We start from the raw sequence: 22207 nt of genomic DNA, 5'->3' as shown, positions 1-22207 counted from the left end.
GTAGACCTCCTGAGGACTGAAGCCTGGTCCTAATGGGGCAAGACATAATTCCTGAGGTCCTGTTTAAGGTTAGGACTAAGATATAAATTGTGGTTATATAGCTTAAGTTTAGGGTTAGGTGCTAATTGGCCTTGTTAAGTTAAGGGATAAGGCCTTTCGTTAGAATTACCACAATGCATTTTTTTTCAAACAAAATCCGTTGAGGTGGATTCATAATTATTTTTCAACATTTGCATCATCATTCCCAGGGATCTTGATGAAAAAATCAGGCATGTTAAAGGGTTTGATTTCTATGTGTGTAAGTAACCCTGCAAAACTCATAGTGCGTCTCTACCTTTCTTCGCCTCACCTGAATGAGAGCAACACTTTTAGTTAAATTTAGATCATTAAATGGGCCCATTTTACAACCCATTCCCTGCAGTTATTTCGAAAACACTTTAGGGTGCATTAGAGTTTCATTTGAGGTGGGAAAGCCTCTCAACCTGCATCAGACCACCAGGGGACAAAAAAGCCTCCATTCAAGGCCAAGTTAATAAGGGAGGAAAATATATTTGCATGGAGGATGATTAAAGTAACTCGATATAAATAATGCAGGTTAAGTTTTTCCCATAGGAAACCCGTGCAGATGATAAATGTCTAATCAAACACCCTGCACCACATCTGCTCTATGGAGAAAGAGGAGGTGACACAGACAGATCCGATGTTTCAATGAAGACGATGGAAAGCTCTTTATATGCTCTAGATTCCAGCCCTGAGTTGTTCCAGGTTTACCAACATCGATTGAACTGTCCTCCTGGCCGTAGGGAAGCTGGATCTGGCTCATGTCTGTAACGCAGTGTTTCTGTTTCCAGTCTGAGCTGACATGCTAATCATGTGCATTGTTTGGGCTGGAGGGAGTCTATTACGCTGACTGTATCACATCTATGTCCACTGGGGGACACACACTGGGGAATGTAGCCTCAGAAAGGAAGGAAGAGGGAGAGAGGTTTGCACGCACTCTGGGAAAAGTGTGCGTGCGTGTGTGTGTGTGTGTGTGTGTGTGTGGGTGTGGGTGTGTCTGGAAGCTTGGACACAGCAGACACGTGTCACCTCAGCTCCAGTGCCGTCAAGCTAAACTGACATAAACAGCCCCAGGCGGCCCTATCAGAGATGGACTTTACATAACGGCTGAGTCACTCACAATCTATTTTTATGGCTTTGAGGTGTGTGTGTTTGTGAGTGTGTGCGTGTGTGTGCCAGCGCTTGTATCTTTCTAAAAGACAATTTGAGTTTTAGGTCTTCAGAATGAGGACATATTTGTGATGTCAGGTCATCCTGACCAGGCTCCACCGCTCTGAGGTGCTGTTTGAAGGCTGTTACTCTGGTTTTCAGGTTAAGGTATAAATATGGGTTATGGTTAAGTAAGGCTATGAATATAGTGCTTTTTAAACTTGAGATAGCCTTTAGGAGAGAGTAGGGAAGTGATAGGAAGGGAGAGAAGAGGGATAAGGGGGATAACTTGCAACAGAACGCACCAGTGATGATGGCAATGAATGATTCAGGGAAGGAGAATCCAGAGAAATAGAAGGAAAAAAAACTACATTTTAATCTGGTTCTTTATCTGCCTCTGCATATTCCCAATTATTTCTCTTTTCTGTTAAAGATAGTGGAGTTAATTATGTGAAAAAGTAAAACAAAGACCTAAAGATAGTAATGATGGAACAGAGATGTAATGTAAACATCCATCCATCCATTATCTATATGCAGCTTATCATTTTAGGGTCGTGGGGGGAGCTGGAGCTTCCCAGCAGACATTGGGTGAGGGGCGGGGTACACCCTGGTTAGGTCGTAGAAGGAAAACATTTTAATTAAATTCAGTTCCCTTCAGGGAAAATCACACAGCTAGAAGGTTTGGATCTGAGTCTATGCAAACCACTGTATCCAAAATATGGAAACTTGAAAAAACAAAACATGAACTTACAATAATAATGATGTAATTACATTTTCCTGAGGTTTTGTATTTAGATTTTCACAAACCCCACCACTTAAAAAAAAAAACATCTCAATAAAAAATGTATATTCCATGATGTATCAAAGTGAACTGTACGTTCACGTGCTCCTCGGAGGCTCCTGTTTCCTGAGCTGTGAAGTCGTTCTGACTTTGATATGTTGAAGTGCTCTGAAGTCGGAGTGAGGAAAACGAACGCTGTGAACAAAATGTGTTGTATTTGTGTGTTTAAACAACACACCACACATGGACACCTCTTTCCATTGTTTGAATTATAAGAAAGAGCAGGTACGCGATTTAAAACCTGTGCTTGTTAATCATGAAAATGTCTGTAGGGCTAAAGGTGCTTGTGGGAGATGGAGATAATTTGTCAGTGATAAAATGTGATATTCGACAAGTTGACTTTAGTAGCCCCTATTTGATTGTTAAATGAGTTGATTATAAAATGATGTTAATGGGTTTGAGTGATGAGGTAGCAACATTTTTGCCAGCTTTCCAAATCTTTCTTCCGACTTGAGATGCCAGTCATGTTAATGGTCCCAGTCAGGACCCTAATTTTAGAGAGAATTCCGACACCACACAAACGCACAAAATTACCAGATGTTCAATAGTCACACCATGCATGCTTTTCCTATCACCATAAGAGGGAATGTGAACTACACTGCTGTTAATACCACAGCAGCAATATTTTAATTTCAGTGGGAACAAACAAATTGGAACCCGTTTTTGATAAAAGCTTAATTTACAAGGTTTTATGATCCATAACTAAAGGATTCATTAGCTGCTTGTAAATCATTGAAACAGTTGACTGATGGATTTTGGTCTACATGTGCTGCAGGCTTTTCCAGAAGATGAGTGGTCAAACAGACAACAGACTGAAGAGGTTCGGCCTAATAAATTAGAGAGCTAAAAGTCAAGCTAAATGTCACGCTGGTTGAGAACTCTCTACAACCCTCATTACATTCTCCAGATAATACAAATGAGAAGGCAATTAAATACCATCTTGAACAGTGTAAAATGTGAGAGTTTGTTTGATCTTAATTATTGTTACCCAAAGATATACACAGACCCATGTTCAGGAACAAAGGCTGTGTTCAGACTTCAGGGTAATAAGATTAAATAAGTTTCTTAAACCAGATCTTTAGGACAGACTGTCAGACATATGCTTTGCTCTAGTAGTTACGTATTTGTCAGTAACTATGTGGCTAAGTGGTCAAAAGATACTTTGAAATCCAATATGAGCCACTGGACTGTCCAGACTGGGACACAGCTGAAGAGATTTGAATAGAATCGCATTTCAAACCACCTCAAATTGTGGCTTTGATCTAATTTGCTAAAGTCGCTGTCCGGCTGGTGTTCCTCCCGAGCTTTTTAAAATCGATCTGAACGTGCCAAAAAACAAAAACAATATTGTTAATGAGTTGACCTGGACCAGTGTGGACACTGAAAAAGAAAGTATTATATTAAACCTCTACAGCTGCTTTTATCATGATAAAATAGCCCTGGTGAAATCAGTCCTGGATGTACGGTGTAAGAAGCGCTCTTAATACATCCTTGTAAGGAGCAGAGCACCCTTCAGGGAAAAGCAGCAGTGTCATTAATATTTCAACGCTGGTTAATTTTTTTTAAATATATTTTGAATAATGTAACATAAATGCCATGTTCAATTACTTGTACCAGTAAGTATTGAGTCCTACTGAAATGTCCTTGAGCAAGACACTGACTATCCAAGGTCCCTGCTGTGTAGCTGTAGCTGACCTCTGACTTCAGGCAAGAAAATAACTATTATATAGAGTAAATACATTGTTTAAAGTAGGAAAAATAAAGCAAGATTTATATGCTTTTTCTTAAAGCTGCTATTCTTACTGTTGTTACTTGTTATAGCTAAATTTGTGTGTCTCAGTGTTATTGGAGTCTATAAAATAATGTTCATCAGGCATGTCAATTCTATTAGTGTTAATATTATCAATAAATAATAATAATATAAAAATAACAATGAAACTATGTATTTATATAGCACCTTTCAAAACACAGTAAGGGGCTTTACAAAGTAACATTTTATAATTGACGGCAAACATGGGAAACAATAAAGCTATTTGAAGATCGCACAGCATTAAAGCACAAATATGAAAATGGAAAGTAGATAAATAAATGAATTAAAATTGTAATTAAAAATGTATAATTGACCTTGTTACGAACTGACTGATAATGGATGTTGACGTGAGGTGTTTGCTTAATGGCATTTGCAGCTGTTCAACAACTAAAGGAAAAAAATAGAAAATTGAAATACATAAAGAAATAGGAATAATTCTCAGTGTTTGCTTTTATTTACTCAGCTCTGACTTGATTCAGCTCCTGGGCCTCGCTCCTTGACCTTAAACGTCCCATCCCAGCAACTCGAGCAGAAGAGTTAACCTTTACAGCTGCGTTAATAGTTTGATGATGCGTAACGTCTCTGATCATGTCTGTGTTCATGAAGGCAGGTATTATGTGAGACTCAGGAATTCATCAGCAATGGTGGTCAAGCCGCTCTGTCCACTATGAATTATTTGTGAGAATGAACAACCGGAGGCAAACACACACACACACACACACACTCATTCATACTCTGCCAGTATTTACACATTCTGAGGTCAGAATAGGTTCCAAATAAATCCTAACTCAGTCTCAGCCGGTTTTAAAAATGTACTTTTATCCCTATATTTTATGACTTCAGTCTCAATTCATCAAGCCGTATTCACGTTCAAGCTTTCTGAAAGAAGCCACGTCTGTTTTCATCCTACGGCATCACATCAAGTTTCACTCTGTTGTGTTAGTGGAATAAAAATACCCCTGATCGCACATGTGACCATAAAGATTGAGGTGAAACCAATCCAGTGTCGCAGTCTGACGCACTACATTACAAGAGATGTGTATCTCTGTTTATGGAGTAAAACTGTGGACAGTTATTTATATTGTGGCTCAAATAAAATTCAATCTAAGAAAACGTACAAAGAGAAAAATAATGAAGCCGGGTGAAATTGTTGAGTTATTTTAGGTTATGGCGACGCATTAATTATCGTATGATTGATTTGCTATGTGATATGTAAAAAAGAAAGGACATCTTTTATGTTATGTTATATATATGAAATGGTGACAGGTTAATGTGAGTACATTTAAGTATATACAAGTATAAATATAAGTGTACTGCACAATTTACAACAAGAAAGAACTGCTGCACAATTGATATATTGTATGTTACAAAGAAAGGGCAAATTGTCCAATTACACAATCTTGATCACTATCTTGATATTGTACATTTTGAAACAGTTGTTTTTATTCATATTTTTGTTCTTACAACATTTCCCCCTTCCACTGTAACTTCCATGTGTCAATTTTGAATTTTCTCTATGGAGGATCCACAAAGGTATCTCCTCTCATCTTATCTCATCTTATCTTATTTCATTTTATCTTATCTTATTGTTTTGTAAAATCGTTTCCAGATTACAATGAAATGAACTAAATTCAAAACTGAACTGCTCTTCAATATGTCTGTGATTGGAAGCGCTGTTCAATTAACTTTTCAGCTCACGCACGCGGCATAGAACATCACTTCTGCCATCACACACTTGCTACGCTGCAATATTACAGTTTGAAGGAAAAGATGTTCAATAAAGTTGAATTTTACTCATGGTCATGTACACACACTCTCACACACACTTTCACAGGAACAAACACACCTGTCTCTCGTGCTGAGCCTCCTCTGCTCCACATTTGTTTTCCTCATCTGTCATTCTGGGGCATGTCAGTGTTTAACCCCCTCCCACGCTGGCACTCACAAACGCACACTGCCTTTCTTTTTTTTAACAAACTGCACAGACATACACACTCGCTCAAACACTGCTTTTTTTCCACACCTTAACACACACTTACACACTTATACACACACAAACACAGGCAATCCAGGGCAGTGGCAGACAGACACCAACAGTAAGAGCAGGATCTTTCTGTGTTGGGGCTGATGAAGTTGGAACAGCCTGGAACAGCCATTTACAGTGTGTGTTTGTGTGTGTGTGTGTGTGTGTGTGTGTGTGTGTGTGTGTGTGTGTGTGTGTGTGTGTGTGTGTGTTGAGAAGTGACAGAGGTTGGCTGTATATCTACTCATAGCTGACAGAAATCATTTTGTTGTCCGGTCAAAGAGGGCATCTGCTATCCCTCCAGACTCTCCTTTTCTAGGAGAGTGCACACAGCCGTTTTACCGGGCTGCATCCAGCAATTAGGCTGCTTATGGATTTTTCCACGTTGCGCCTGCAGCTCTAAATAAGAAGGTTTATGAAAAAATGTATCTTAAACTTTCATGAATTGTGTGGGGGATGCTTGGATGTTTAAATCCTCTGGGGGTGTTAAGGGGTGTTCCGTGAAAAGGGGCTAATTTTACAGTGTGTGTTGCTGATACTGATTATCAATCAGCACTAATCTGGTATGAGTCATTTTTCCTGTTATAGGACCACCCTCATGTTCCGTGAAGATGCGGATGTGCAATTTTTGTCGCATGGGGTTTGCTGTGTGTCCTTCTCTCCACATTCCTGCTCCAATGTCTTAAAAAAGCCTCATAAGGCAACGTGTCCTTGGTGTGTCCTTCACATTATCTACTTTAGAGTGTGCACAGCTTCTTCATTTCCCCCTGTCTGGGGTTGCTGCGGATGAAAGCAAATGACTTTGGGTCCGTGGAAAGCGGCAATCATATCTCACACTTTCATTATCTTCAATATCTTTATGGGCCATGAGACAAAAAACATGTAGCCACTGTGCAGGTGCCAACGTGCCTGCAATGTTGAGAGGTCCTCCATCAAGCGTGCGGCCAGATTGTGTATGCGTGCGTGTGTGTGTGTGCGTGTGTGTGTGTGTGTGCGTGTGAGTGTGAGTGTCTGTGAGACATCTTACTTTAAACTAAGATTGGACATACAGCGTGTTGCAACAAGCTCAGAGGATGTCCAGGGGAATATAAATGCGCTATGCGTAAAAGCATTAGAGGGTGTATTTGCGATAAGGGCTCCAAAACATGGCACAAAACAGATTAGGAAGAAGACGCGAAGGAGCCAATGGAGATAATCCCGTTATCTCGTTGGATGTAAAACGCCAATGTGGAAGCATCCACAGAGACCAAGATGAACCGAACGTGACCTAACGCTGCAGATGTATACGGGAGGAGGAGGTGGGGGATTTGGGAAGAGGGGAGGGTGGAGGGGAGCGCCAAACAATATTGGAAAACACTGCTGTTCTTGACCTTACGGGACACCCCCACGCTGTCTACCGCAGTGTGACCGGCGGCCCTTCGTGCAGCCTTTTAAATGTGAGCGCGCACACGCTCCATCCGCGCCTTCCGCACCAGTTCGATATCCTCCTCATGACATTGTTTCACCTTTGAGTATTTCCCTGTAATTACAACAGTGTGTCGGTGGTGCATAATGTTGCATATTGATAGATGACCGATATGAAGTTGAACAGAATTGATTGAGGGTCTCTCTCTGGGTTCAGGGTGCCGGGGGCCGGGGGGGACGCACGCCGGTTATCACCTTTGTAAACCAGAGCGCATTTACCATTACGCGCGAGGGGATAGGACAACGATGGGAATGCAAGCGTGTACACACACACAGAAACACACGCACTGCCACAGACAAGCCACAAACACAACAAAAAGAGAGCAGACTCACGGGATGACCCTGGGCTCCTTCGCGCGCCCCATCGCGAAATCCCCGTTATTCCCGTTTTTTTTAACGGAGTCCTCAGATGCCGTGGTCGCAGTCAACGTCCCTGCAGATGTACCAGAGGATCACATAGAGAATGAGGAGTATGGCGAAGATGAAGAGCGCGACGAGGATGGCCTTTGTCACCGGAGAGATGATCGACTGCATGTCAGGAGCAGAGCCGGGCAGAAGCGGCGTGCAGGGGGGCTCCGTGCGTCCGTCCTCAGTCCGCTGTCTCCCTCGCTCTCCTCCGCTCCTCTCCTCCGCTCCGGTGGCAACTGTTGAGGATGGAGCCCGGAGATTTGCCGTGCGCGAACTTACACATTTAGACCCCGACGCACTCCAAGCCGTGAAGGTATCCTACATGGGCTGCCGGCGATCCAGGCGCGCAACGCGTGGAGGGGCTTCCCCGGCTAGAAGAGAGGCGCAGGAGTGAGTGGGCTGTCAGTCCACAGGTCCCCTCTGTCTCTGCCCGTGGCACAGCAGAGAACACAGCAGCGAGAAAGCAGATGATCGCTGGATAGCGCGATGAAATCCAGCAGGTGGAGGTTCTGATTCAAAACCAGCAGAGACGTCTCTAGACTCAAGAGAGGAGAGAAGTCCCAAATCGCGAGCCGAGCTGCTGCACTTGTCAGCAAACAGGTTGATTAGTATTCCTCACATTGGAGGGGGTGTGTTTGTGTGTGTGTGTGTGAGAGAGAGAGAGAGAGAGAGAGAGAGAGAGAGAGAGAGAGAGAGAGAGAGAGAGAGAGAGAGAGAGAGAGACTCATATCGCGACCCTCAACGTGAAGTTCTGTGGTAAAACAGTCATATACCTCCTATAAGTCATACAGTATTCCCTGGATCCGTCTTACTTGTGTATTACAATAAAAAATAATCATCAAAATCATATCTTTTTTTCCATCTCTGATGAGTAACTAAAACTAAACTTTTCATTGACACCCTGACATTGTGCCTGGGAATCCCAGGGGTCCACAGTACCTCATTTGAGAACGACTGAATATGACCATTAAACCCACTTGATTAGCCCATTAGCCTATTTGTATTTAACAATGTTCTTATTCTAAACAATTCTGTACAGCCTTAATAGTTCGTGTTTTGTTGAGGCACCTTTATTAAAAGAAGTAGCCTATAGTTCTAATGTCTCCTCGTATTAAAGGGTAGATAATTGAGAATCAGTCGATATTAATAATCATCACAATAAACGTCAGGTTATTTCTTTAAGGTGCTTGACAAATTGTTGCTCCTGAGGGAAGTTTGTGGTTTTAAACTCTATTTGACAAACACTTGATATGTGTGTTAATGTGTGTGTGTTGAAACGTTATATTACTATAGTTGAGACTCATTATTTGTATTGTTGTATTGCCCAGCTTGATGACTTGATAATTTGAGATAGAATATAATAATATTAATAGTAAAAGTCCCACTCGATTAAACAGAGTTGAATATAAATTGGTATCAAAGGGTTGAAGTTCGTTTTTACTCGTTTGTGTATTTGTTTGTTCTCTTTTAGCCTCATAAATAAATTGTGTTCAGCAGTTTCTACTTCAGAGGCGCACTGCTCAGCGCACTAACCCCCCGCCACCGCTAGATGGCGACAAATAGAGACGTACGTGCCTCCCATGTCAGTGATGGTGTGTGTGATTATTCCGCACACCATCGTTACACTGTGTTCTTCTCGCATAACAACCATGTCAGCCGGGCAGGTGTAAGACGGCCAGAAGGTAAGAAGAAACAATGCGGCTCTACCAGCTGACATTTCTCCCGTGCGCCGCCGGGACGCGTCGTATTTTTGTCTTGGTAGCGAGCTATAGCTAGTTAGCTTCACTAGCATAGTGGCCTGTGGAGCGCAGTGGGTGAGGAAGCTATAGCACCGCTGAGAAGTTTGCGCGAACCGAAGTTGTGTTTCGTGTCATTCGTGGCGTTTGGTGCGAGCTGGGATTCATTCACGCGTGTTGCTTGTAAGAGGACTCTTCCGTCACTGTACGGATGCGGTGTCAACTGAATACTGCGGCTAAAGGAGCTGCTCAATGTTTGCAGCTACGTGCTAGCAGCTAATTAACTAGCTTCATGCAGGCCGTAGATAGTGGTCGAGTACTTGCATAGTAAAAGACTGGGCTTCCGGCCGTAGCCTTCAGAATAAGGCTTCTAGTAAGACATGTGTTTGGTAGTCAGTGGACGAGTTATAGCAGAAACATTAAATGTATCCTGCGACATTTGCTGGGTGGGATTATGCTATAGTTATAAGTCTCGACTTGAATAAAAATAACTGAAATAAGGTCATATTTAGTTTTCAGGATACTTAATTTGCTTGGCTGATGTGGTTTATAGCCCTTTTCAGATCATACTACCAACGAGTTTCAATAAAAATCTAAGTTTGAGCGTTGTTTTGTTTATTTGTACACGCTGTCCTATTCGAAATGATAAGCGAGGTTTTAATTTGAAGGAGCGCCGGCCCCTCTTCCTACGTCTCCGCAGAGGTTTTGGTTGTGAACGTGATGAAGTTAGCAGCTCTGACAGGCGCGGCTAGCTAGCTAGCAGGCTAGCTGCCAGGCGAGGGACTTAACCCACTTAACCCGAGTGACACAGTGAGTGTGTTTACATATGGGTCGCAGCGGTTGTTGTTTAAACCGGGAGAGACTCCCGGGTCAGTGTGGATTAGCTCACGTTCCAACGTCCACTCATTTTAAACGGTCCACAATTGCTAGGTTAGCTTATGTTACACCGAGCCACTGCTGGTTAACTAAGGAGGTGTTGAAGTGCAGCTACAAGTCAGTGTCATTGTTCAGTGTGAAATATGTATAACTGGTTTTATATCTACTCCCTCAGAGCTGGCAAGATCATGTTCTGTAATTTAAAAGGCCACATTAAACAAGTATATTTGACCTGGATCATTAAGACATTAACTTAAACAGCCATCAGCCAGAACACTGTAAGGTTATTGGTTTTAATATTGTTTGTGATCAGTGCATGTGATCAGCTCTAGGTAAGGTTGACTTGCTACCCTTTATATAAATCTAAATAACTTGTATTTCTCTTTCTCAGTCGACTGTCTGCTGATGGTACAGGGCCTCTTATAAGTTGGTGTCAACTTTAACTGGGTCAGCTGTTGTGTGTGATCAGACCTTACACAGAGGGACATACTTGAGAATTTACTCTAATTTTGTGCTGTTTTCACGGGCCTAGTGTTATTCTTATTATTGAAGTCATGTTGTACACAGACTAGTTCGATAACTTCTTTTACATTTTATGTTCCTATAAATTTCGAATATATTTCTTAAACAAATTACTAATAAGTAACCTTCACATAAGAAGGTCAAATTATGGTTCGTAAAGAAATGTTGTATTGAAAGTTTAAGCTTTTCCTTCGTATTTACAATTGTCTGTAATTTAGGTAATTTTATTCATGATGATATTCTGTTCTATCTCATATCCTAACACTTTGGGCCACACCATTACAGATCTTAATGTGATCTAGCATAAATTTACCAGTGCATGGTTGAAGTAAGTTGATTTAATTTGGCCTCTAAGACAAGATCTTACATGAGAGATGGCTGCATAACATGGATTCTACTATTCCTGCCGGAGTTGCTGTTTTGTGTTGTGGGAATGAAGGAGGAAAAAAAGGGGGACATTTTCATGCTGATTTAGTCACATGAGAAATCTATGGAACCTAATGTCATGTGTCTCATATCCTAATTAAGAAAGATATGGAAAAACAAAGCCTGAATCTATTGGAATAAATACAGTATGCTATCCCAAATTAAAACAAATAACATGAGTGATTATAACAGTAAAAAAGGGAATTGCAAAAACATGGTGTTGGTTAGGCAAATGCAAAATTACCCATTTACTAGTTACAGCATGAAATATTTTAATAACATTTGCAACTGTGCGGCCCTGAAGTGTGATGGTTTGCAACAGAATGACCTACTTATGGTTAGTGTACTGGTTGTACGCTTTTATGATGCTGCTGATATTGACCTAGACTTCTCTTTCTCCACTATATTTAGAACATGTACTAATGTGGCAATATAATGTCTCTTTTTTTCAAATAAAACTCCAGAACTACTCTATGTAAGATGAACGCTGATGACAAGTTGGATGGCATGCTGCTGAAGTGCAGCAACGGAGGGGTAGATGGAGGAGCGCGAGTCGGGCTGGCCGGCGGAAGAGGACTAGTGTTGATGACCCTGGGTGAACGGTCCCTGGTGAACCACCCTCTCTTGGCCGAGGACGAAGACGACGATGAAGACGACGAGGAAGACGAGGAGGACGAAGACTTGACCGGGACCTCGCTGGTCACTCACGACCTTCTCCCACCAGAGCAGCTGATGATGCAGGAGGAGACGATGAAGAATATTGGTGGTGGAGAAGAGGAGGAGGGAGGAGGAGAGGTGGGAGTGCATTTCCCCCTAAAACTCACCAATAAGTTGCCGTGCTTGCTACATATGCCAGTGAGTCCATGCTGGTTTAAGAAGTGTTTCATGTTTTGATAAGATTATTTGTGTGACTGCTGTTCTCAGGGTTCAGTGTGATGTGATATTAATGACATTCTTTGGCCTGTCTTTTAGAGGCGGTCAGTTCATTCATCACTGAAAATGTATCTTAGGCATTAACACATGGAAACCACCCGTGCCTCTGTTAACAGTTGTACACCTTCATAGTCAAAAAAGCCTGAATAGACTTAAGTAACATATACAATATTTTTGATGTGGATGGCTGTTTAACATTTCACTCAACGACAGTAATTTTTAATTTATAGGGTTGAGTATCGTGTCTTTTTTTTCTAAGCTTGTGCTTAATTCTTCACTTAATTTTACTTTACTTTATTACCTTTATTGGACAGGGACGGTTCATATTAACAACATTTCTGAAAATATGCCTATTCCCATCTGTAGTCCCCTGGGCAGGCAATAAAAGCATGACATAAACAGGGCCTATTTTACATAAAAGCAACAGCAACAGCTGTTAAAATACACAGAAGGAACAGTACGTAGCAACAAATAGCAAGACAACACAATTTTCTATATAAGGCCTGGTGGTGAGGTGTGAACACTTTGCACAGAGACATTGACAAGCAGAGCAGCTGCCAACCTGAGCACAAGAATGACATGAAAAACAAAAGATAACAAATACCATTGAGGTGTTCACAGTTTTGATTTAGAATAATCCAGGCTCTTAATGTAGAGAAGGAATGGTAGTTAGCACAGTTTCTTATGTGTTGCTGTACTTTTTAAAAGTATGGAAATATTAACAAATCTAAATAACAAAGTCACTTAAATAAAACCAAATCCAACTACAATAATTTAATACTAAATAATAGTTTCAGTGCTTGGTACAGCAAAAATGCTCCAGACCAGATGCTCCAAACTCTACATCAATCGTCTGCCCACTGCCGAATGATGTGCTTGTCATGGAGTCACGCATGAAGTCAAACACGGTGCAACCTTCTGTTTTCACATTGGTCCTGTGTGTCACCAGATGATTCATTATGCTTGTCGTGTTCCTCCCTTAACACAGAATTGATTTCTGCTCATCCCAGTGCAGGAATTCTCATGTGAAAATACAGCCACACTTTAGCTTAAGGTATTTTTAGGTTGTCGTGTCAACTCGCGTTTGAGGTCGCTACGAGCTAACTCTGGGCTAGTGTTACATGCTGCCAGAGCCTTACAGAGTGTCTGTTGCTACCGTACTTAAGTGTAATGTTAACTAGGCATTCTTATTGATTGCTATTTCACTACAGAGCTCAGTCACTCAAATTAGGCACCGAAATCTGCCTTGAGGTTTGGTCTGTCAACCAAAAATGTTTGTGCTTGTGCTTTTTATTTCTCTGCATCACAGACAAGATGAAGCATTTATTTTCCCTGTATATAACAATTGGATCGTATTTTCTTAAGCTCAGGCCATACAGAAGGTTATTTTCAGAAATCTTGGAAAGTGGCAGTATAATTAAAAAAAAGTCTCTCGCAGATGTAATTTCTCAGCATTTCATAGGTTTTCTAGGACTAGTGGTTTTCCTCTGGTCTATTATCCCTCAAGCAGGGGTAAATCCTTAGAGAATGCTTGAACCACATTCACTGGCTGCTTAAGTTGTGAAGGAGTCGCTGCTAAATAGAGTGACCGCCTCACTTTGGTTGTGTGAGTGCTGGATGGTTTTAGAGGAGGTCATGTATCTGACTTATCTTTGGTCCTACATTAACAGATGAGCATCAAGCAGGAAGTGAAGCTGTCTGAACCAGCGGTCCAGATAAAGAAGGACAAGAAGGCATCCAAGGACCTGCTGGTGTGTCCCAAGAAGAAGAAAAGGAAGCAGCATTCACCAGCAAAGGTGAAGGTCACAACACAAAAGAAATTCAGGGTTTAAAACCTGTTTGCGAGCTTGAGAGTGGAGGGACTGATGCATCCGCTCAGAGACAGCTGAAAGATTAAAACAAATACCTGTGTTTGTCTTTGTTCTTTAATCATAGATTCTCAGCAACAATGACGACGAATCATTGGGCATGCAGAGTCCCAAGTGTCACATCTGTGGTCACTGTAATGCTGCGTTCAGAACCAACTATCATCTGCAGAGGCACGTCTTCATTCACACTGGTATGAATTACTTTTTTTTCGTGCGGATGGATTATTTTTCCCAATTGAAATGCTAAATCCAAAAAGGGGCCTTCAGCAGTGTTCAGCTTTGTGTCCCTACACTGAGGTTTCTGCATATTTATGTATTTCATTCAAACTCTAGGTGAAAAGCCATTTCAGTGCAGCCAGTGTGACATGCGCTTCATTCAGAAATATCTCCTCCAGCGACACGAGAAGATCCACACTGGTGAGTGAAGAATACAGTCAGTATTTACTAGGATTTTATTTATAATATAGAAGTGAGTCTGGTGTATCTCCATTTTCTTTTGTCTGTTTGTGTTTAGGGGAAAAGCCTTTTCGCTGTGATGAGTGTGGGATGAGATTCATTCAGAAGTATCACATGGAGCGACACAAGAGGACTCACAGTGGAGAGAAGCCCTACCAATGTGACTACTGTCACCAGGTACGTTACATAGACAATCTGGAGGTATAAAGATTTGTAATATTCACCCAATTCACATTTATTGGACCTTTTAGCATCTTCATTATTTTAGACACACTTTATTCTATTCTGTATATTTATATTTAAGAAAAAGAAGACAAAACAATCACCAAATAAGCTGTGACTTGTGTGTCCTCCATCCACAGTACTTCTCCAGAACAGACCGGGTTTTAAAGCACAGGCGAATGTGTCACGAGAGCAGGGAGAGAAAGAACAACAAGGCTGCTGGAAAAGTGGGAGCTTCACGTGAAGCAGATTCTTTAGGTCTCCCCATGCTTGCCAAAGAGTGCTCACTCCCCAAGAAAAAACGCCAGAAGTGTGCAGACAAGAGCTCAGGCGCTTCCTCCACTGTCCAGACGGAAGGGCACATCATCGCTATTGTAGAAACGGAGGAGAAGGAGGAGCAGAGACAGAAAAAAATTGAAGGTCCACCTCTCTATGATGTGTCCTCCAAAGTCAAACACGAGTATGTGATTGCCGACTACTCAGTGGAGTTCCCTGAAGACATGGCCGGCCACCACGAAGAAGAAGAAGACGTGTCGTCAGAGGAGACGACCCCTCCTAAGCTTGTTCTGAAGAAAGTCCCCAAGAGGAGTCAGAAGCTGTCCAGCGAACAGACTCCTCCTTGTCTGTCCACGTTGTCTTCCTTTGAGGAAAATACCAAGGTCACACAGTACACCTTTGAAATCGTGGACAAGCAAGGCCTTCTAGAAATAGAAAGCAACACTGAACTGGAGTCAGTCGAAACCCTTCAAGGAGGACCAACAAAGCCAGCACCCAGCAGCACAAACTACGACGACGCCATGCAGTTCCTCAAGAAGAAACGCTACCTTCAGGCGGCCATGGCCAACAACAGTCGGGAATATGGCCTGAACACAAGCAGCATCTCCTCCCAGCCGCCTGTTACACAAACCGTGGTGTCGGCAGTCATTGACGAAACTGTCCCCGTCACCATTCTCGAGTCGCAGCCAATCAACGCAGAGATCAAGGCATCTCACGACAAGAGTGTGTTACCAGATGAGGTTCTTCAGACACTGTTGGAGCACTACTCCAACAAAGCTAACGGGCAGTCGGACATCTCCTTTAGCGTGGCAGACACGGAGGTGACGTCAAGCATATCCATCAATTCCTCCGACGTTTCGGACAGCAGCCCCGTTGAGAGCCTCGGAGCCTCCAGCGCCCAGGCTCCCCCGGCTACAGAGAAGGTCAGCCTCCTGCAAGAGTACTCCAAGTTTCTCCAGCAAGCCCTGGAGAGGACCAGCCAGAACGACACCTACCTGACCAGCCAGAGCCTCAGCCTGGTCTCTGAAAGCCCCACGTTAGCCGGACAGCCTCTGTTCTCCACAGAGAAACAGTTTCCTTCCCCCAGCAGGTTCAAATCAGGAATGAGCTCCCCTCTGAGGTCCACTTTAGACAAACCTCACTTTGGATTACTGGTCGGGGACTCCCAGCACTCGTTTTCATTTTCAGGCGATGAAACCACCCCTCCCTCCACAGTGTCCCCCGCTGAGGAGGACTTTCTGGAGCAGGTCTCGCCCTCTAAAAAGACAGAGTCCTCACCAGGAATACTGCAGACATTTCAGATAAGCTCCTTCGATCAGAACTTCAAAACTCACTTCCAGACATCGAGATCTGGAGCCTCCTCACAGTTTACTGTAAACAACGGACAAGTAAGTCTCCGGGCACACAGCACGGACTTCGCAGAGTTCCCCTTAGTCAGAGTCACTGAGAGCAGATCTCAACTGAACTCCTCCCCAGACGTTTCATCCAGTGAAACATTTGGCTGAAGGGATGTGTGTGTGTGTGTGGGGGGGTCATCATTCATTTCTGTCAATAATTTCGGCTGCACTTTATCTCATGTCTCCTTTTTTGCCAAATCAAGTCCTGTTGTAAACGAGTGCTCTTTCTTGAAGCATTTGATCACAAAACTCATTCATGATCTTTTTTCTTTCTAAGTTCAACCTCAACCGAATGGAAGTACTGACAATGAATTAATCACGAGCATTTCCCCTTTAAAAAAAGTGAATTCTAATCATCAGTGGGTATATTTCCCCGGAATGTACATGAAGAGATAAGGGGTGACCAAAGTTTAAAGTGTGAGGAAATAATATGAAAATGATATTGAAATATTCTCTCATACTGTTGCCATAGTTTATTTTGAATGTTTTTATTTGTCAATCAGTTTGCCTTTTGCTGCTTAATGCAATATTTCCACTATTTAAAATGTAGGCCCTATTTATGTATAACTTTTTTTCTCTTTCTGTAGCTACCTCCCCCGAGCTGTGTATCAGGTTATAGTTCAGTTCTCTATGAAGCCAGGGCCACACTGGATGTGTGAGCGCTGCTGGTGCGTTGGAGTCCCGTCTCGCTTCTCATTTCTGTGCCTGTGTCCTCAGCTCAGAGCGGCCACACTGCCCATGCTTTTCTTTTAGAGAGTTTGGGTCTCACCTATTTTCTCTGAAGTACAGCACTTGGTTCACAGAATCCGTTAATCTGTCTTAACAAGGTGCACCATAAGATGCACAACTTTCCTACAGTAGAGTCCTGGCATTTAGTTGAGCACATCACTTTATTATACTATTGATATCTATATATATGTATATCTACATATATAATTATATATTTATTTATATAGTCATCTAAGCAGAAACTTCATGTAGCAGCTCTGCAGCAGACACACAACAGACACCTGAACAGAAGCAAGCGACACACAGCAGATCAGTGACGCAGCTGTCACACACTGCACACGCACCCAGTGTGGCCCGGGTGGGAACTCCTGTTAAACTGCTCATTAAAATGAAACCAGAATTAGAGATTATTGACTAAATGTCTTTTTGAACTGGCCTCAAATGGGTGTTTCTACACAAATCGTGTAACGGTGTTTGTCGGATCTGATTCTCATTCACAGATTGAACCTAATTTGTTTTTTGTGATGTCCCAAAATAATTATCAATCATGAATTGTTTAACATTCTTGGTGGAATTTCCAGGTAGTGACTTTTACCAATATAACGTCAGTGCAGTATAAACTGTGCAATTTTTAAAAAGGCTGGGCCGATTAGATCTGAAAGATTTTCTCCCCCCCCAAAAAAAGCTGCACGCATGTAATGTCTGCAGGATAATTCTTATTTTCTCTTGGTTGTTGTGAAATCACACGACAGGATTGTGCTTAATGTTTGCACAACTTGCACATTATTCACTACAAGAGATGTGGCACTTATATCACAGTGGATGAGTTGCATTATACCTTTATTTAAAAAAGGCAAAAACTGAGATTTCTGACATGGACCAATTATAGTGAAAGCCCCTTTGTCAGATATACATTATGAGATGACCCTCTTTGCTTTAGTCACTTAGCTGCAGCTTGACGTCTGGTTCTTATCGGAGCTTGCACTGGTTTCTGGGGAACAAAACCTCCATGACGAGAACCCTTTCTTTTCATTGAAGGTCAAAGGTCAAAGAAAACAGGGAGATTGGTTTTCAAGTTTCATCAATTTTGTATGTGCCTTTCTTTCTTTCTTTCTTTTTTCTTTTTCTTTTCTCATTCTTTAACATGCATTCTCTCTGCCAATGTTCTAAAGTAACTAATTCAACTTGCACAATATCAACACACATAAGCTATATCAACCTGTTCAGTCTGTGATACGTTGAGATGTGGGAGCTATGTTTAATTTTGCCCATCATAGACTTTAAGAAAGAAATAGCACAGAGTCAAGTCTTAAACCATTATCTGTACCATGCTACAGTTTGTCCATATGAGTTATGTTATATATATATATATATATACGTAGTTTTGATCGTGATCCGCTCGTAAGCAACATCTGTCTATAGGCCTTGTTTTAAATATGGTTGAGTGAGATCTCCTCTGTACTTTATCGCACTCTTCACTGTATTCCACGTGTACATGTTTGTGTTACGTCTTAGGTGCTACTGTGTTGATCACTGTACCATCGAAAACTAGGTTCGCTCCCTCCCCCTCGAGCTCCCTCTTGTTAACGTTTCTGCTGACAATCAGGGACAGACGGACATAGGTGCCGATTCTGTGGGTGATCCGGGGTAACATTAGCATTGATTTTATGCTAAAACTAGGCTACCCTTTGAAAAAAACATGCAACGAAACATCCCACCCCCTCCCATTGGCTCTCTCGTCAAAGCTACGCCTCCAAAACACATGAACGTATACTGAGTGACAACTGCTGGAAGCCGTCTTTTCCGTGACTTGCCCGCTAACCTCGGTCTATCGTCAGCGAATGGTCCTGTTTAATACAGTTCTATGAGCAGTTGCATTTTTCCTGTCTTTATATTGTGAACAGGTATTCAAGAACTAGAATTAAAAGTGTTTCAGAATCAAATGACCAACCCTGGACTTCACGGATGGTGTGAGATTACAAACAACTGGAGGGACCACACACGTCTGTGATTGCTTGCAACTCTGTCAGTGTCCTGCTCAAAATCCTAGTCACCAATCAATGTCAGTTAAACTTAAGATCTCCGGTCATACGTTTTATTTAGGGCGAGTGTCAACTGAGATGAAAGTTACTTCACGGCTGCGTGCGGGTCATCCCTGTTCATTTCCTACGGTGCTGAAATGCTCAAATTTGTCCACTTTTTACAATTTCGCAATTCAAGTAAGCTATGGTTTTTGCATTGGCTTTATTTTAGGACGTGGGGGTCGGATCTTACTGTTTCAAGCTCCCATTGGCTGCGGCATAAATCGACGCCTACTCAGACAACCACCCGCATTAATCCCAAGATACTTTATTTTATCCTCATTGAACATTCCCTCTAGAATGTACAGACAATATTCTGCTGTAAATACATTGTATATTTTTACGTTCTGAGAAGTACTGTTCGATCTCTGTGTCGATCGCGGGACAAGGCTCATGCAAGAGACACTTTTTGTCAGAGAAAGGCACATCTGTTCGTTTTCAGCATTCACGCTGCGTGTTCCTGAGGTTAGTGTGTAAACAATGTTAGCAGAAGACAATTGACCCTTTTACGGTTTTATTGGTTATAAAATTGCTTGGGACATTAATGCAGTTGATTTTGCATCATGATGGGTTTTGACTGTACAAAAATGTATGTAGAAAAACACCCAGAAAGTAATGCTCCAGCATTTTTGGTGTTCAACCTCAGCAGCTTAAATTCATGTCAGTTCAAGTAGATTTTGAATGGAATTTTACTCAAAAAAATCTCTAAATATTCCTTTACCTCCCTGTTTCACTGAAAGCAGTTTTTAAAAGCACATCGCAGAGGAGTAATTCTATTGTGGGAAATTGTAAACCCCATTAAAGTGTTCATTTTGAATTCAGTTAAAAAAAAACAACTGTTTATGGAGATTCATGACCTATCAGCAGTACAACGGTATTTTTCCTTTCAATGAACTACTGTCAGTAACCTGGCCATAAGTGTCCTTGTATAAGCTAGAGAAAAAAAAAGCTTGTCTGAAAAAGAAAAAGATCTGAATTATGAATTTTTTGATAAAGTATTTTTGAAACGTGTCATCTATTGCTACCCTCGTTTCCTCTCTGTATAAGTCCTTTGTGTCAAGATGATTCAAACAGGATGGAGCGTAAACCTGAACCGGCGTTTTCATACTTCTAACGAACTCTGACGAGGAAGCCTCATCGCTCCACTGCCACCAGGGGGCGGGATAGCGTTGATCTCAAGTTAGACAGGGAGGTTTGTTTGCATGGGCTCTAACTTGTCGGGTCGAGTGAACTTGTTCTTTTTTTTTTTTTTAATAACGTGCAGCTTTAATTGTAGCTGGTAAATTTCAGTCAAGTAACCCCATATGATTAGATCGTTTTGCAATATGTTATGGTTTGTAAACAATCAGATTAAATTGTTGTTTTGATTGTTGTGTGTCATGTCCTTATAAATAAAAATGATTCACACCATGAGCTTGGGTTGTTTTGAGGTGAAGAGGCCTTTCATGTTCTGGGGCCACGTGTGGAATAATTGGTTGATTTCGTTTGTCATAAGTCTGAGAACAATTCATCAAGCAAAGACCATTTCCTTGGTGTTGTTATATTGATTGTTCTGACTGGTAGATCCTAAATGGACTGTATCTATGTAGTGAATTGTCTGGGTTACACACACCTATACATACACATTCATACAGCACTGTAAGTTGACTCTAGACCATGATCACGTGTATGGAGCCCAAACAGAACATACAAAACAAAAGAATGGTACGGTTGAACAACTGTTACTTAAACAAGAGGTAGGACGTTCAAGCTGTGTACAAATATCCTGGCTTTTGTTATTGTAATAAAATACTTATTTGAAACACGGGTGGGCTGTTGGGTAATACTGAAGCATAATACATTCTCAATAACTCAGAATTCATACATTCAAATGAAACAAAAGGTTACAGACCCGCTGGTTTCTGTTCAGCCCTTTATATCTTCACATAACCTTCAGTATTCTGGTGTTATTCACATAATCTGCTCTCTTCCAGTTTGAGTTGTGGTCTGAATACTACACAGACATCAGATGTTGAATGAATCGATCTTTGGGCCTCTCTTTGATAATTATTGTTAACCGATTGATGCTGCAATGCCAGTGTGTGAGCCAAAGGTAAGAACAAAACTATCACACACCATTCCTACACAGCGGCGCAGCCATAGGGGCAATTCGGGGATCAAACCATCAACCTCCTGGTTAGAGGGCAACCTGAGCACACTACCCCCTGATCCACAGATCGTCTTGGATGAGTTTAAATAATAATTTCACCAAGAATAAATCAATCATCAAAAATAAAAAGAATAAAATTAAACAAATCAAAAGAAATATGTTTTTATGTTAAGATTAAGATACATGTATTTATCTCAAACACATGCGCAGGCACACATGCAATTGTAGGGAAATTTAACCTCTGCTTTTAATCCATGTGGCAGGACACAGAGCAGTGAGCGACCATGTACGATGCACGGGGTGCAGATGTTGGGGGAGTAAGGTGCCTTGCTCAGGGGCACTAGACAGGGTATGGATTTTTGGACAGATCAATCCAGGTTCGTCTTTTTGTTGTTTCTCCGTGGAGTCGAACCAGAGACGAACCAGAGACCTTTTCTGCCCATATAGTCCAAGTTTCTGTCACTAGACCACCGCCTCTATTGTAGGGCTACAAGAATAAACTATCTTCAGTTTATATCAATCTGTTTTTATTTTTGTATTTGTCATCCATGTCCAGAATTGTTGAATAATGTCAATCTTAGTTTTTAAAAGAAAGAAAACTTTCAACCAAAATAAGTATCTAATGAATGAATCAGCTAATTGTATAAATACGAGAAGGTAGTTGGAAGTGAACAAACTTCATAAATTTGCTGGATCTTCTGCCACCTCAGGGATTAATATCCCTCCCACTGAAATCTTGTAAATAAACAGTTAAATCCCAAAACACACTGAGGATTTCAGA

At 41.6% G+C, this 22207-nt stretch overlaps 1 protein-coding gene across 1 annotated transcript; it reads left to right on the top strand.

Annotated features, from left to right (window-relative positions):
• The first annotated feature begins 9342 nt into the window (after window positions 1-9342).
• Window positions 9343-20690, top strand: znf148 (zinc finger protein 148). The gene is made up of 7 exons (XM_062402754.1): window positions 9343-9437; window positions 11780-12170; window positions 13919-14044; window positions 14184-14307; window positions 14450-14533; window positions 14631-14749; window positions 14935-20690. The coding sequence occupies exons 2-7, from the start codon at window positions 11796-11798 to the stop codon at window positions 16573-16575; spliced, it is 2469 nt and encodes an 822-aa protein (XP_062258738.1). The 5' UTR covers window positions 9343-9437; window positions 11780-11795; the 3' UTR covers window positions 16576-20690.
• Window positions 20691-22207: the final 1517 nt, after the last annotated feature.

The sequence above is a fragment of the Platichthys flesus genome, chromosome 13 (assembly GCF_949316205.1).
Source record: "Platichthys flesus chromosome 13, fPlaFle2.1, whole genome shotgun sequence".
Taxonomy (NCBI): Eukaryota; Metazoa; Chordata; class Actinopteri; order Pleuronectiformes; family Pleuronectidae; genus Platichthys; species Platichthys flesus.
The sequence above is the reverse complement of the archived record's forward strand: the minus strand, read 5'-3'. Positions and strand labels throughout refer to the sequence as shown.